The sequence below is a fragment of the Schistocerca nitens genome, chromosome 7 (assembly GCF_023898315.1).
Source record: "Schistocerca nitens isolate TAMUIC-IGC-003100 chromosome 7, iqSchNite1.1, whole genome shotgun sequence".
NCBI classification, from domain to species: Eukaryota; Metazoa; Arthropoda; class Insecta; order Orthoptera; family Acrididae; genus Schistocerca; species Schistocerca nitens.
This window is the reverse complement of record NC_064620.1, coordinates 155,386,379-155,403,072: the sequence shown is the minus strand read 5'-3', so window position 1 is coordinate 155,403,072 and position 16,694 is coordinate 155,386,379. Positions and strand designations below refer to the sequence as shown.

Sequence of the window (16,694 nt, the reverse complement as noted above, 5' to 3'; positions counted from 1 at the left end):
AAATTCCAAAGAGGAAGATGTAAATGGCCAAAACCAAGAGTCAAAGCCAGAACAGATGCTTCCGATGATAATAGTTCACACGACTTGAAAATAATAAAAGTGAAAGCATTTCAGTCAATTACACCATCCAAGAACTGAAATTTATACTGTTATTGCATACACTATTGCTACCATACTTAGACTGTGAGGTCATAAACATTTCTTGATGGAAAACATGTCTGTTTGCCAGTGACATATGTCCCATACAATTACTTAAAAAAATTAATCACTGAATATTGTGAAGTATTTGCAGTTAACATTTTGACTGTAATGTTATTTTAAGTACACCATGAACTTGTGTTTTCAAGATAACCACTGGTGATAGATATTCAACTATCTTGCCTGACAACAGAGTGAAGCACCCAGAAGAAATGGCCAGATGTTAATGAAGCTTCGTGCACACATCCACCAAAGACACAAATGTAAATGATTAGAGTCACAATTCTCTGACAGGCAGAAAGGCCAGAAGAGACTTTTAGTGTTGCTCATGTTTAGTGTTGTTAGTAGAACCGGTAGAGTATATGAGGGGTGGGAACCATGTCAGATGCTGAGTGATCATCGAAGGACACAGATGCTGCATATTCAAGTGAAACAGCGATTGTTGTTGTTGTTGTTGTGGTCTTCAGTCCTGAGACTGGTTTGATGCAGCTCTCCATGCTACTCTATCCTGTGCAAGCTTCATCTCCTCCCAGTACCTACTGCAACCTACATCCTTCTGAATCTGCTTGGTGTATTCATCTCTTGGTCGCCCTCTACGATTTTTACCCTCCACGCTGCCTTCCAATGCTAAATTTGTGATCCCTTGATGCCTCAAAACATGTCCTACCAACCAATCCCTTCTTCTAGTCAAGTTGTGCCACAAACTCCTCTTCTCCCCAATCCTATTCAATACCTCCTCATTAGTTACGTGATCTACCCACCTTATCTTCAGCATTCTTCTGTAGCACCACATTTCGAAAGCTTCTATTCTCTTCTCGTCCAAACTAGTTATCTTCCATGTTTCACTTCCATACATGGCTACACTCCATACAAATACTTTCAGAAACGACTTCCTGACACTTAAATCTATACTCGATGTTAACAAATTTCTCTTCTTCAGAAACGATTTCCTTGCCATTGCCAGTCTACATTTTATATCCTCTCTACTTCGACCATCATCAGTTATTTTACTCCCTAAATAGCAAAACTCCTTTACTTCTTTAAGTGTCTCATTTCCTAATCTAATCCCCTCAGCATCACCCGATTTAATTTGACTACATTCCATTATCCTCGTTTTGCTTTTGTTGATGTTCATCTTATATCCTCCTTTCAAGACACTGTCCATTCCATTCAACTGCTCTTCCAAGTCCTTTGCTGTCTCTGACAGAATTACAATGTCATCGGCGAACCTTAAAGTTTTTATCTCTTCTCCATGGATTTTAATACCAACTCCGAATTTTTCTTTTGTTTCCTTTACTGCTTGCTCAATATACAGATTGAATAACATCGGGGAGAGGCAACAACCCTGTCTCACTCCTTTCCCAACCACTGCTTCCCTTACATGCCCCTCGACTCTTATAACTGCCATCTGGTTTCTGTACAAATTGTAAATAGCCTTTTGCTCCCTGTATTTTACCCCTGCCACCTTCAGAATTTGAAAGAGAGTATTCCAGTTAACATTGTCAAAATCTTTCTCTAAGTCTACAAATGCTAGAAACGTAGGTTTGCCTTTTCTTAATCTTTCTTCTAAGATAAGTCTTAAGGTTAGTATTGCCTCACGTGTTCCAACATTTCTACGGAATCCAAACTGATCTTCCCCGAGGTCCGCTTCTACCAGTTTTTCCATTCGTCTGTAAAGAATTCGTGTTAGTATTTTGCAGCTGTGACTTATTAAACTGATAGTTCGGTAATTTTCACATCTGTCAACACCTGCTTTCTTTGGGATTGGAATTATTATATTCTTCTTGAAGTCTGAGGGTATTTCGCCTGTCTCATACATCTTTCTCACCAGATGGTAGAGTTTTGTCATGATTGGCTCTCCCAAGGCCATCAATAGTTCTAATGGAATGTTGTCTACTCCCGGGGCCTTGTTTTGACTCAGGTCTTTCAGTGCTCTGTCAAACTCTTCACGCAGTATCTTATCTCCCATTTCGTCTTCATCTGCATCCTCTTCCATTTCCATACTATTGTCCTCAAGTACATTATAAACCCTCTATATACTCCTTCCACCTTTCTGCCTTCCCTTCTTTGCTTAGAACTGGGTTGCCATCTGAGCTCTTGATATTCATACAAGTCGTTCTCTTCTCTCCAAAGGTCTCTTTAATTTTCCTGTAGGCAGTATCTATCTTACCCCTAGTGAGACAAGCCTCTACATCCTTACATTTGTCCTCTAGCCATCCCTGCTTAGGCATTTTGCACTTCCTGTCGATCTCATTTCTGAGACGTTTGTATTCCTTTTTGCCTGCTTCATTTACTGCATTTTTATATTTCCTCCTTTCATCAATTAAATTCAATATTTCTTCTGTTACCCAAGGATTTCTATTAGCCCTCGTCTTTTTACCTACTTGATCGTCTGCTGCCTTCACTACTTCATCCCTCAGAGCTACCCATTCTTCTTCTACTGTATTTCTTTCCCCCATTCCTGTCAATTGTTCCCTTATGCTCTCCCTGAAACTCTCTACAACCTCTGGTTCTTTCAGTTTATCCAGGTCCCATCTCCTTACATTCCCACCTTTTTGCAGTTTCTTCAGTTTCAATCTGCAGTTCATAACCAATAGATTGTGGTCAGAATCCACATCTGCCCCTGGAAATGTCTTACAATTTAAAACCTGGTTCCTAAATCTCTGTCTTACCATTATATAATCTATCTGATACCTTTTAGTATCTCCAGGATTCTTCCAGGTATACAACCTTCTTTTATGATTCTTGAACCAAGTGTTAGCTATGATTAAGTTATGCTCTGTGCAATATTCTACCAGGTGGCTTCCTCTTTAATTTCTTAGCCCCAATCCATATTCACCTACTACGTTTCCTTCTCTTCCTTTTCCTACTGTCGAATTCCAGTCACCCATGACTATTAAATTTTTGTCTCCCTTCACTACCTGAATAATTTCTTTTATCTCGTCATACATTTCATCAATTTCTTCATCATCTGCAGAGCTAGTTGGCATATAAACTTGTACTACTGTAGCAGGCATGGGCTTTGTGTCTATCTTGGCCACAATAATGCGTTCACTATGCTGCTTGTAGTAGCTAACCCGCACTCCTATTTTTTTATTCATTATGAAACCTACTCCTGCATTACCCCTATTCGATTTTGTCTTTATAACCCTGTAATCACCTGACCAAAAGTCTTGTTCCTCCTGCCACCGAACTTCACTAATTCCCACTATATCTAACTTTAACCTATCCATTTCCCTTTTTAAATTTTCTAACCTACCTGCCCGATTAAGAGATCTGACATTCCACGCTCCAATCCGTAGAACGCCAGTTTTCTTTCTCGTGATAACGATGTCCTCTTGAGTAGTCCCCGCCCGGAGATCCTAATGGGGGACTATTTTACCTCCGGAGTATTTTACCCAAGAGGACGCCATCATCATTTAATCATACAGTAAAGCTGCATGTCCTCGGGAAAAATTACGGCTGTAGTTTCCCCTCGCTTTCAGCTGTTGAAACAGCGATGTCAGCATCTAATGAGATTGAAAGGGGCCTCATTCTGGGTATTCATGTAGTTGGCTGGTCAAATTATGGAATGTCTGAATTTGTGAGGTATTTGGGTATGACAGTGACTCTGTGTTTGATGGCATGGGAATGTGAGTGCAGGCATAATCATTGTCCATGTCCTGGTCAACCGCCTCTGAGCATGATAATGGAGTAACATCAAGCTCATCATAACTTCTTATCTGAGAACAAGTAATGGACTCCCTGCAACATTCTGTGTCATCCCACACTATTGGTTGGAGACTAACAGCAGCAGGACATGGGAATTATCATCCCATACAAAGGCTGCAGTTAACACAAGAGAAACAGCTGCATTTGGAGTGCTGCTGGGACCAGAAAGCATGGACAGCTGATGAATGGTGTCAGATTGTGTTCAGTGATGAATCTTGGTTCTGCACTAATCCAGATGACCATGACTGATAAATACGGTGGCGACCTTGTGAGAAGTCCCATTCTTCCAATGTTTTGAGGAGGTAAAGCAGTGTTACTCCTGGTGTGACGATGTGGGGAGGCATCGAGTATGGCTTCAGGTCATAGATGGTATTGACTGATGGAATTCTGATGGCACAATGGTATGTCATGCACATCCTGTGTCCTCAAGTGCTACCTCACATACGACAGTATTGGGGCATCCTTTTTCACCGAGACATTGCTCGTCGACACACGGCACGTCTCTATGAACTGTCTGTGTAATGCTTAGGTGCTTCAGTGGACAGCAAGATGCCCAGGTCTCTCCCCAATAGAAAGTGTTGGACCAGCTCGAATGTCAAAACTGTTCCTGTGCCAATATCCAGGATACCTATGATCTGGTAGAACAATTGTGGGCCAGCTTGTATTACGAGAGGGTACAATGGCTTTATGACACCCTTCCCCACCAAATCAGTGCACACATCGAAGCCAGACGGACTACAACATCTTGCTGGCAAGTACTGCCCATTTCTTTGTAAAATTTGTGCAATTTTGCACTCCCTACAACAACGTCCCATACCCTCTCAACCCATTAAGTTTCATTTCATTTCATCGTCCCTTTCTGGTGCTTCATATCTCTGTTAGGCAGTGTACGAGGGCTTTGCTGAAAGTTTTTAGCAGAACGTGTGAAAAAAATTTATTTGCAAAAAGAAGGTTTACAACTTTTCAAAATACTCTCCATTAGCATGTATACATTTTTCCATTCTCTGAAACCATTTAGAAAATGTATCAGCACAAGCTTCTTTTGGGATCTCACTTGGTGCACTCTTGTACGCTGCAATCGCCTCTTCATCTGATGAAAACCGCTGCCCTCAAATTTTTTCCGTAGTCTTAGGGAACAGAAAGAAGTCACAGGGGGCCAGGTCAGGTGAATAGGGGGGGGATGGGGTAACACTCGGACTTTTTCCTTCTCCAGAAAGTCCATCGTTCTGGCTGCCCTGTGCACAGGTGCATTGTTGTGATGCAGTAGAAGGTGCCCACTCTTGGACTTTGGATGCTGTGACTTCCATGTGGTGATGACTTTTGGAAGACAATCGTTCACGTACCATTCAACATTGACTGTACAACGTGTGTCAAAGCTCACAGAGGTGAGATCCCCGATCTTTGTGAAAAAAGTTGCCACCATCTTTTTTCCAGAGCTCCGACTTTGAACTTTTGTGGGTGGTTCCTCCCCTGGAAAGCACCACACAGAAGACTGTCTCTTCGTTTCAAGGTCATAATGGTAGGCCCATGTTTCATTACCTGTGACAATATTGTAGGTGTCTTGGGACTTCCCTCCATTGAATTTTTCGAGCATGAAACGACACCAGTCCACTCTCACATCCTTTTGGCTTTCTGTCAGGGAATGTGGCAACCAACAGGCATGAGGTTCATCTACAATTGACTGCCGACCCCTCGAAAACTCGCGAAACCAATTTCCAACAGTGGCCCTAGAAGGGCAAGCTTCGCTAAAAACATGCAGCAAAGAAGAATGGCATTTTTCGGCACTTAAACCCTTTTTATAATCATAAAAAATCATGGTGCGAAAGTCTGGGTGTGACAGCTCCATCCTGCACCATCTCTGACTCAGCACTGCCTGTGCTTTCTTACCGCACTATGGGGGAATCACCGCTAGCCAGGGGCTGCGCGCACACGTCCCAAGGTCGAAAAACATTGCTGTTTCGAATGAAAACAACCCCATTGTCCTCCGCCTTATGGTTTACGGGCTGCTAAAAACTTTCGGCATAGCCCTTGTATATGACTTAATTTCACTGTTAACTTGAGTGGTAAGTGAAGTGAGAACTTGAGCTTTCAACATGCAGAAACATTACTGCACTTTACAAACTAATGGCACATAGAATTTCAAATTTCTGTCTTTTGGTAGTATCCCAAATCAGCAGAGCACATACGTTTCTCCCGTTTATTGCTGTTAAATGAAGTATTTGTAATTTTTATATGTTTCAGCCTGTCTGCTATCTGCACTACACATCACACTGGTGATAAGCAAGCACTTAATTCATGTTTGTAACAAGATTCTTTGCTGAATGCCATTGTTATTGTTTTGAGATGAGGTTTTAAGGCAATACTCAGTCACAATAAACAGATATAAGCTAACACAGGAAACAGTCAAGCAAATTTATTGACAGACGCATAAGAAAATGGCCCAACACCAACATTCAGCGTAGCAGTGAGACAATGCGGTACTCTTCCAGTCATCTTATATTCCTCTCAGATGAGCATAATACACAATTTCATATCACTAGATTACAGTCTTGCTAACTAACAAAATTTCTCACAAATACAATGCTTACAATATATAAATACTGTACTTTTTACAGCAAAAAGTTATACCAAACACAACACTACTTCTGTTAGATGACTGGTAGTATTTCACACTGTCTTTGTATTTAAAACATAAAGAGTCACAGGATGATTCGTATAAAACATCATACCATGCACTTTTAATTTTTCTATGCAATAAAAATATTGAGTGAAGGTGATAGGGCAAAAAATTAATGTGACTTACCATGCTAGATAGTAGTACCAGATGAGCATGTTAGGCACAGATCAGTTAACAGACGAATAAGCATGCAGAACACCTCCAGTAATTATGTATATGAAAGCTAGCAGAACACCATTTCACACATCAAGGAAGTTCCAATCTCATGGCTGCACTCAACACAAAAGCAGGTACTTTCTGACTTGGTACAACTTTTGTAAGTCTAATTAAACAAAAATTATGGTAGAATCTTCTTTTTTCTTAGTATTCATACCACCAAAAATGATTCAGTTTTATACCAATCAACCTGTATTAGCTACAGTGTGTCTACTAAACTTTCAGATAGTCAAAAGGTCTACCAATCACACAGCCGAGAGAAATGTTGCGACTACTACCGATACGTTTAACATTGTGCCACGCCTCTGGGATCACACCTTTGGACACGAGACGAGGCAGGCCCCAGCCAGCCAAATCCAGAAGCGATGGTGTTGATTTCGACCTGTTTCCAGCAGCAATAAGGCGCCAATTTGATATCGTCACCATGGCCTTCGTCCAGACAGCAGCAACTCTCCAGCATTACGTCAGACCTGAGGAGTCCCAGCGACAATCGCTGCACCCCACAATGGGAACTGTGGTCACTATTTATAATTACAATTCTTTTTCACAGAAACTTGCTGTGGATATGTAACAACTATTTTTGCATTATAATTATGTATTATGGATATTAGTCCATCTGAATTATCTTTTAAATAATGGAAGGAGTAAAGGTAGACTTCTTAATGCCTCAACTAAATATTGAGTTGTTACCTTTGTTCCTTTCATTATTTGTACTGTATCAGGACTTTTAATTAAAATGTGCATTATCTTTTAGTAGCACAACAAAATTTACTAAATTTTTGGAAGGTGACATACACTTTATGTACAAACAGTTCTGCTTATGTTTATTCTAAGATGTTTCACCATAGCTGTGGTGGGTCATTCCATGACAAATCAACACACTTTAAATAAAAATTTGACCTCACCCTCTTAGATTTTGCTGAAAGTTGGTATACTTATAGTGGATGCTGAAACTAAAAAAAATACCAAATTTCAATTTTTTTACCTCAAACCATATCTGAAATATGGTCCTGTAAACTTTTCAAAAACTGGCCAAAAACGTGTGCATGGACTTTTTTTAAAGTGCCCTACAATCTTCCCTAATTGAGCTAGAGAGCTGGAAAAGGTGTCATTTTGCAGCATTTTTCATGCTCTTTCCAGTGATATACAACAAAACATAGCTTCTAATTAACGACATTTTTCAAAATACTAATTAATATTTTGATTTAATTTTTTTGCAAAAAGTACATAATTGAAAATTTTCAAAATATTTCTATAACTACTTCATATTGTTAAAAATCACATGGCAAAATATAAATGTGGGATGATGATGATGGGTTCATTGTTAAAAAAAAAATTATTCAAGACTCTTGTTTTTCACTAACAGCCATAGTTTGAGCCAACTGACCTTTAACAAACACGAATTTCATTAAAATATACTGAAAGGTAAGTAAAAAAGTACTACAAATATCAAAATATCACCTTCTTGTAACAAAACTAAACAACATTTTCTATAATTGATTGCTTATTTCTTTAGTTTCCTACAGTTTAAACTATTAGTCTATTAATTGGCAAAACGAAATGTTGAGTGTGGGACCTATAGCTAAGATTTAAATAAGGTGTGAAAAACTTGTAAGGAGAATATTGATGTAATACTTCTGGTCCAAAACTGCACATTTCATTAGCACAGACTTTAGCCATGTATGAAGGCTGAGCTTGCTTGTGTTCCTGTCTATGTATGCAGCATGCTGTGAACAAGTTGAAACAAGCACAGTGCTTGATGTCTGTACAATCATTCAGTGACTGGAGCCATTGTTGAGAGGATATAAGACTATTACCTTCTAAGGCTTAGTGTGCCTACAGCGTTATTGTGCACTGCGGTTTTAGAGCAAATCAATTGTTACCCCTGTGTTGCCCAGTTTGTATCTAGTATATTTAATAGTTCATTTACAAGTAAATCTATAAATTGAAGGAGATAGGTGGTTTTTGTATCAATATGGAACCAAGTAAAAAGTGCAGTGCTGTAAGAGTGCAGTGTTGCAATCCAATGAAGAAGTCAAATAATTTTATTAGAGACAGAAAAAAACTGAGAAATGTCACAGCAGGGATGCCCAAATTATTTTCACAAATACCTAGTGGTGCCAAGATTTATGATAAATGTAGGAAAGATGTAACCACATTGAAAAATACACCAGAGTCCATCACTGATAAAAGTGTTGAAGAAGTTTCTTCTGGATCAGAGATAATCACCCCAGACCAAGACCCTGACTTCACTGCAACTTCAGTGGTTGTTCAAACACTGAACACATCACTTCAAGAACTACACGAGTCCCCAATTGATAAGAAAAAAGTAACATCTAGGCGTTACACCAAATCAAAAGTGAAAAAAATCTCATCAGTGACACGTAAACTTTTTGTTGCTGCTGAAACTTCATCAGATACCGATACATCGGTTCCTCAAAATCTCAAAAGAAACTTCGATAATTCTATGAGTACAGCAAAAAAACTATTGATTCTTACAAGTTTACCTGAAAAGTGGAGTGTCAGGAAAATAATGAGAGAATTTAATGCTCCTAATTACATTGTTCGGCAGTCCAAAAAAATTTTGAAAGAGAAAGGATTCGTGGAAGGTCCAAACCCAAAACCAGGGAAGTGTTTACCGACAGAAACTGTCAAAACTGTACATTCATTTTATGAAAATGATGAAGTTAGCCGGGCAATGCCATGTATTAAAGATTGTGTGACAATTACAGAAACAAGTGGAAGTAAAACAAAAATATCAAAAAGACTTATTTTGTGAAACCTTAAAGAAGCTTACAAACATTTTGAAGACAAGTTTCCTAACATAAAAATAGGTTTCTCTAAATTTGCTGGGTTCAGACTGAAACATTATGTATTTGCTGGCTGGAGTGGCACACACACTGTGTGTGCACAACTCACCAAAACATAAAATTAATGATAGGAAATGCCAAACTAAATACAGTAACAAACAGCAGCTTAAACAATTATAAGCAGTGCATTGCAAAAATGCTTTGTAACCCATCAACAGTTGATTGCAACATGGGAAACTGTGAATATTGTCTAGGACAAACTGTCATACGTAAAATTGTACAAGACTGTTTTGATGAAAACTTAACTGAATAAGTTCAGTTCCGACAGTGGATGTCAGTTGACCGCTGTAATCTGGGAATTGTTCAGAAAACTTCTGAAGAATTCATAAATTATTTTGTAGCAAGATAACTACTTTCATTTGGCATGACTTCATTGCCAAGCTACAACGAACATTCCTCAACTCCACAAGAGTAAACCTTATGGAATCTGAATTTGTTGTCATATGTGATTTTTTGGAAAATTATAGTATAGTTCTACAGGATGAAGCTTAGAGTTACCATTGGACAAGACAACAGATTACCATTCACCCTTTGTTATATATTACTAACAGGAAGAGAAAATTTAGCATATGAGCTTTGTCATTGCTTCCGACTGCCTGCAGCACAATACAGTTGCAGTTTATGCCTGTCAAAAGAAGCTTATTTCTTATCGAACAAATAAATTTCAAAAGCTTCCAAAAAAGATATACTATTATTCTGATGGTTCTGCTGCTCAGTACAAAAATAAGAAAAACTTCCTGAACCTTTGCCTTCATGAGGAAGATTTCAACATAAAAGCTGAGTGGCACTTTCCAGCCACAGCACATGGGAAAGGGCCTTGTGATGAAGTAGGGGGTTCAGTTAAGAGACTGGCAGCTCGAGCAAGTTTGCAAAGGCCATACCAAAATCAGATCCAAACCCCACGAGATCTATGTGAGTGAGCAGTAGATAATATCACAAACATTGATTTTGCGTATTCCACTCAAGAAGACTATGCTGCTTCAGAAATATTATTAAAAAGCCAGCTTGAAGAGGCATTCACAATCAAAGGAACACAGCAATTTCATGCTTTCATTCCCAACACAACATCAAAATTAATAGTCAAATACTTTTCAGGTGATATGCAGAGTTGGGAGAGGGAAGTAATTACATCACCAGACAAACTGAAGTTACAATATGTATCAGGCTATGTCACCACTGTATATGGCAGAAAATGGTGGCTTGGGTACATTTTAGAAAAAAACAAAGAATGTGATGAAGTGAAAATAAATTTTCTTCATCCATGTGGACCAGCTAAGTCATTCTCCTATCCTGCACATGGAGATTTCCTGTGGGTGTAAATTGTGGATGTTTTCACAAAAGTAAATCCATTTGCTCCAACATTCTTAATGAAAGTGATGTAAACCAAACTCAGTCGGCTTTATTAAAATGTAATCTGTGAAGTTCCAAGACAATTTATTGGGAAACTGCTTTCAACTCAAAACTTAATTTTTGTCTCAGGTTAGTGTTAATGTATATTTTATAGAAAGTTGTTTCAAAATTACTGTTAGTACCTATTGTGTTAAATTTAGCTATGTATAGATAGATACCTGTTACTAAAAAACAAGCATTATGTATTTAATTTTTTTAATAGTTTCATTCCAAACATCATGGACCAGAACTATTAAGTAAATACTTGTACTTTTTCATACTTTATTTCAGTTTGTAGTTAAATGCTCAAACTTTTTTGTTTTATCAGTTAATATGCTGTTGGTTAATCTGTATCAAATTAAAATAAGCAATCAATTATAAAATATGCTGATTAGTTTTGATACTTCTAATACTTTTTTTTACTTAACTTTCAGTATATTTTAATGAAATTCCTGTTTGTTAAAGGTCAGTTTGGTCAAACTAAGGCTGTTAGTGTAAAACAAGAGTCCGGAACATTTTTTTTTAACAATAAACCCATTATCATCCCACATTTATATTTTGCCATTTGATTTACAACAGTATGAAGTAGTTGTGGAAATATTTTGAAAATTTTCAGTTATGTACTTTTTGTAAAAAACAACAAAATATTAATTAGTATTTTGAAAAATGCTATTAATTAGAAGCTATGATTTGTTATTTTGTAAAAAACATTAAATCAAAATATTAATTAGTATTTTGAAAAAGGTTATTAATTAGAAGCTATGTTTTGTTGTATATCTCTGGAAAGAGCATGCAAAATGACACCTTTCCCAGCTCTCTAGCTCAATTAGAGCAGCTCCTAGGGAAATTTTTAAAAAGTCCATTCACAGTTCACACGTTTTTGGCTGGTTTTTGAAAAGTTTACATAGCCATTTTCAGGAATCGTTTGAGATAAAAAAAATTGAAATTTGGAATTTTTCTGTCTCAGCACCCACTATAAGTATACTAAATTTTAGCAAAATCTAAAATGGTGAGGTAAAATAGGTGTGTTGATTTGACATGGAATGACCCTGGCACTGTTAATGGTTATTTTTATTATTTATTCTGAAAATGTCAGTATTTCTTAATACTATTGTATACTGTATGGCATGGTGGACACACTATAAATCTATATAACTTAAAATTGTGATGATGACACGAACAACTAGAAAACTGTCTAAAAGTAAAAACAGTGTGCAATAGTACCAACAAATATGAGTATCAATTTCAGAATTAATATAAAAAATACTCACAGGTAATAAACTAGCAGTGGTAAGAGGTTTTCAGACCAAACTTCCAAAAATTATTATATGCAATACGTGAGGAAAAGGGTTGAGAAAATTACAGCTAATCAAAACAATGATTTACCAATTTTATATTTCACATATTGCAACAATCCATTTCTTAGTTAACACTCCCTTTTCTCAATCTACTCAGTGTTACATACATACATGTGCTCCACCACAAGCCATACTACTCAACTGCCAAAGCCATGAAATTTATGAAAAAAGAAAGCACAATTAACATTTTTTACAACTGTAACTATCGCTGTTACAGGTATATCTATGTAGATTAGGAGGGAGAGGATCGGGAAGAAGAGAGAGAGAGAGAGAAGAGGTACGGGTCACCATATGTACCTGCAAAGAGACAGGGTACAAAAGAGAGAGAGAGAGAGAGAGAGAGAGAGAGAGAGAGAGAAGAGGTACGGGTCACCATATGTACCTGCAAAGAGACAGGGTACAAAAATGGACTGACATGTAACACCAGTCTATCTCAGTTTACAGCCCCAAAGCAATATTAATACTGAGTTTTTGGTGTTGGTAAGTCAAAGACGAGAACTGAACTTTAAGCAACTGAGTGCAAAGGAAAATAAATTTGAGAGAACGGAAAACGGAGGTGGGGAGGGACAGGGGACAGGGGTTGATGCACTGAAAATAGATTGGGAGGCAAAAGAAGACTTATCATTCAATGAAGAATAAAGTGAACCAGATACAAATAAGTACAATATATATGGACAACTTAAGATAAAAAGAAAGAGTTCAGAAGGGAGAAAAAGAAAGGCTTCCAAGTTGTCACATAAGCAAAACTTGGAAGTCTATGCAGACAAATGGTTTGTGAGAGATTGTGTCAACTAATACTATTCATAACTTGGGGATTATGTTGACTGCAGTGTATGGAGAAGAGAAAAATCAGAAGACACTTCTTACACTTTGAACTTATCAAGTAAATCTCTCAAGACAATGACAACATTATATTTTGTGAATTTCTAAGCTTTACACAATTAATAATGTAGTAGTCAGGCAGCAATATGGAATAATGTGCATGAAAATAGCTATACATTAAATCACATTATGACAGACTTATCCAATACTGACATTGGCTGCAAAGTAAATATACCTTACAAGCAAGTGAAAAAAGCTATGTCCAAGTGCATACACTACCAACATCAAAGTTTGTAGTGCATAAACAGCCAACACTAAGGTTGGCCTTCACACTCCTTTCCTCTTGTAGCCATTATCAATGCTGCACTGACTGATGTGGCTAGGATACACTTGCTGTTCCAATTACGACTCCTACCAAATGTGAAGAGAAGGTCACTAAGGACTTGTGAGGATATAAACATCGAAAGTGCTACTCGGAGGTGTAAGCATCGCTGGGCAGTGAAAGTAGGGATGCCCAACAGGAATACCTGTATAATAAACAAAGACTTCAGTGTGCTGTGAGATGTGCAACAGGGCAGTCACACTTTTGTACTCTTAGATTGCAATAATGTATTGTTTACTCACAGCTGTCTTGTCTCCGTTATTGGAAACTTTCCTTACAACTGTTAAGGAAATCTTCCATCTTGGTGACTCTGTGTTAAAGACATACCATGACAAGGAAGTGCTCATTTTGTTTCGGTTAATGCACATTAACCATGTGGCCATCTTTGTTGGACATACCTCCTCACCAGCCCCTGAGGGCAATCAGCCTGACAGTCACCAACCAGTAGTAAAATATGGGTGCACGATGGCTACTGGTTCTTGGTTACATACTGTGCCCAACCCAAACTGCCCTCTCAACAATGGCAACAGCTGAAAAATCTTCTGCTAGACTTCAGCCACTAACTACTTCCAACTGCACCAGTGTGTGAACCAGTGCAGCTAACAGAACTACTTTCTAACGGTGATGGTTTTCATGCAAACATTGGTTGGCCATACAATTGCTTTGCATGTGTCTCCACAACCAGGTTCACAACTGTGCCACAAGTGAAGCAGGTTACTCAGCCTCAATTATGCTGTTACCATACACACATCATGATGTGCACCACCTGGCCTCTCGCCACTTCATATACAACGATCTGCCCTTTGGTTTGCAACTGTGGATTGTCTCCTAAATACCCTTGGCATTCTGAATGACACCCGATTTGTGAATTTAATTTGCCATCTGGCAGAACAAAATGACCTCATCGGTGATGTAATACTTGCACTGCCCACTCAAAACAAGTATGATACGGTAAAATTGAGCCTTCTGCAGTGCCAGTCACACACACCGGAACAGCTGTTAAAACAAGCAATATACAAGAAGCAATGTGCTGACAAGATGCCCTTCCAGCTTTGGCACTGGCCGCAGACAACACATGATCCAAGCCTCTTGTCAGATGCAATTCTATGGATGCCTTGGATAGGGAAACTGCCACTGCACTTACAAATGGAAATGATCACCCATGAAGCATAGCGATAAAAATATAAAAGGAGGGGTTCTGGCTGATAGGATGTTTACCATGTAGCAACACCATCAATGAACAAACACTAGAGGAAATTTCACACCACACAACAAGCAGCCACAGCTGAACACTGAGAGCACCGACTTGCCACAATCTGCTATGACAACACACAAGCATGAGATACCGCCTGCCCTCAGAAGGAAACCTGGCAAACCACTGACACACTAGCACTAGCACTAGCACTAGCTAGCAACACTAGCTAGCAACAATGGGTCAAGTGCTGTCACCACCTCACCTCAAGGCTGTTGTTCTGTTGATACCATTGTCAGTTTGGCGATGTCACAAGAAACTACCATCAGCTCTGTGACTTCCCAAACTCCATATGCATATTGCATTAGACACACCCACCCACACCAAATCAATAAGCTGCCAACAACTGCCAGGAGTATGTGAAACACACTCTTCACTGCCCCAGCCTCAGGCGGCTAGACTACAGTCACAAACCTAGTGAACGCAAGTTGGGACATCAGCATGATACTGAAAGAAACTACTTCATCATTCACCATTATGACAGTGCTGCAACTCCACAATGCTAACGAATCACAGAGCATAGTTCATCGAACTACTGAGCAAACCCTGTACCTATCCGCACAACATTGCTTCACAGCGATTTTTTACATGACCAAAGTCAAGGAACCGGTAGTGGGGATCTATTTCTGCCACATTACCATCTCCCACCTGACCTACAGAATGCGTCACTCCTGCACTAAGACACAAACCACCGCATCATGGGACTCTTCACCTCGATGACATCTTTATCCATAGAACAACTCCATGCCACACTGTGCCCAAGGTCGACAAAGTAATGTACTCCAGCATGCTCAAGCAGTGTGTCAAGATGGCAGAAAACCCATAGCCGCCCAACTTCGGATGCATTCTGCACCGAAAATACGACACACTGATAGTGCATAAACGACACACGCACTGCTCTTGCACTGGTGTGTGAGCAGTATCAGAACCTTGTATGTACTTGCCACAAGCTGAGGATAGGGGGAGTGAGTGCAGCCACTCTCACCCCGCCCGACCCCACTACACTGTCAGCACACCTGACGCCCATGTGGTCAATTGTCCTGGACGATGTCATGCAACACTGATTAGTATGGCGCACTCCGCCCCTCCAAGCAACGTGTCCAAGAAGGCACCCTTCCATAGCAAATTTCCTGCAGTCCAAGATGCAGCTATGCACAGTCCAAAATGTCACAGTGCACTGCATTCTAAAGACTGCTGGCCCACCAATTTGACACAAAGTGCGCCATCTAGACCCAGCAAACATGAGTGCCATGAAGGCAGCATTCGAAAAACTGTTGAATGCAGGGACAGCCCACGCTTTGGGCGGCCCACAGGCATCACCGATAAAACTCGTGCAAAAGAAAGATCAGAACATCACACTCTGTGGGAACTAAAAAGCTCTCAACTCCCGAACATTGTCCGATAGCTACCCAATACCAAATATGCACTTCATGCACTCACTCACAAGTGCCACTATCTTCAGTGTGACCGAGTGTAAAAAGTAAATACTGCAGGAATCAAACCTGCAACTGACCCAACTGATCTCACCAAACAACCCCTTCTCCCTCTGAATTACCGCGAGCTTTGACACTTCTTAGGGTCCAAGAACTTCTATTGGCATCACCTACTGCAAGCAGTGGTGATACAAACACCCCTAACCAATGCCTTCGCCAGGTGGAAAAAACTCAGGGAAAGACGAGAGTTTGGACTAGTAAAATGAAGGACACATATGAATTGCTAAGGGCTGTCCAGGACAAGCAATTACATCAGGTCATCCTACACTGGATGTGCAGGTCACTATCACCATAGACGCCAGTGACACCACAATCGGTGTGGCACA

The 16,694-nt window shown here is 39.3% G+C and overlaps 1 protein-coding gene across 4 annotated transcripts in view; it reads right to left on the bottom strand.

Moving 5' to 3' along the window:
• Positions 1–16,694, bottom strand: part of LOC126194828 (glutathione synthetase-like) — a 157,792-nt gene that overhangs the window by 92,388 nt on the left and 48,710 nt on the right. For 2 of the 4 annotated variants that reach the window (XM_049933159.1, XM_049933158.1), the window contains exon 5: positions 7,120–7,295. The exons of the other annotated variants lie outside the window; for them this stretch is intronic. In XM_049933159.1, the coding sequence (XP_049789116.1) occupies positions 7,120–7,295 (176 nt within the window). The remainder of the gene's footprint in view (positions 1–7,119; positions 7,296–16,694) is intronic. 4 annotated transcript variants of the gene reach the window in all.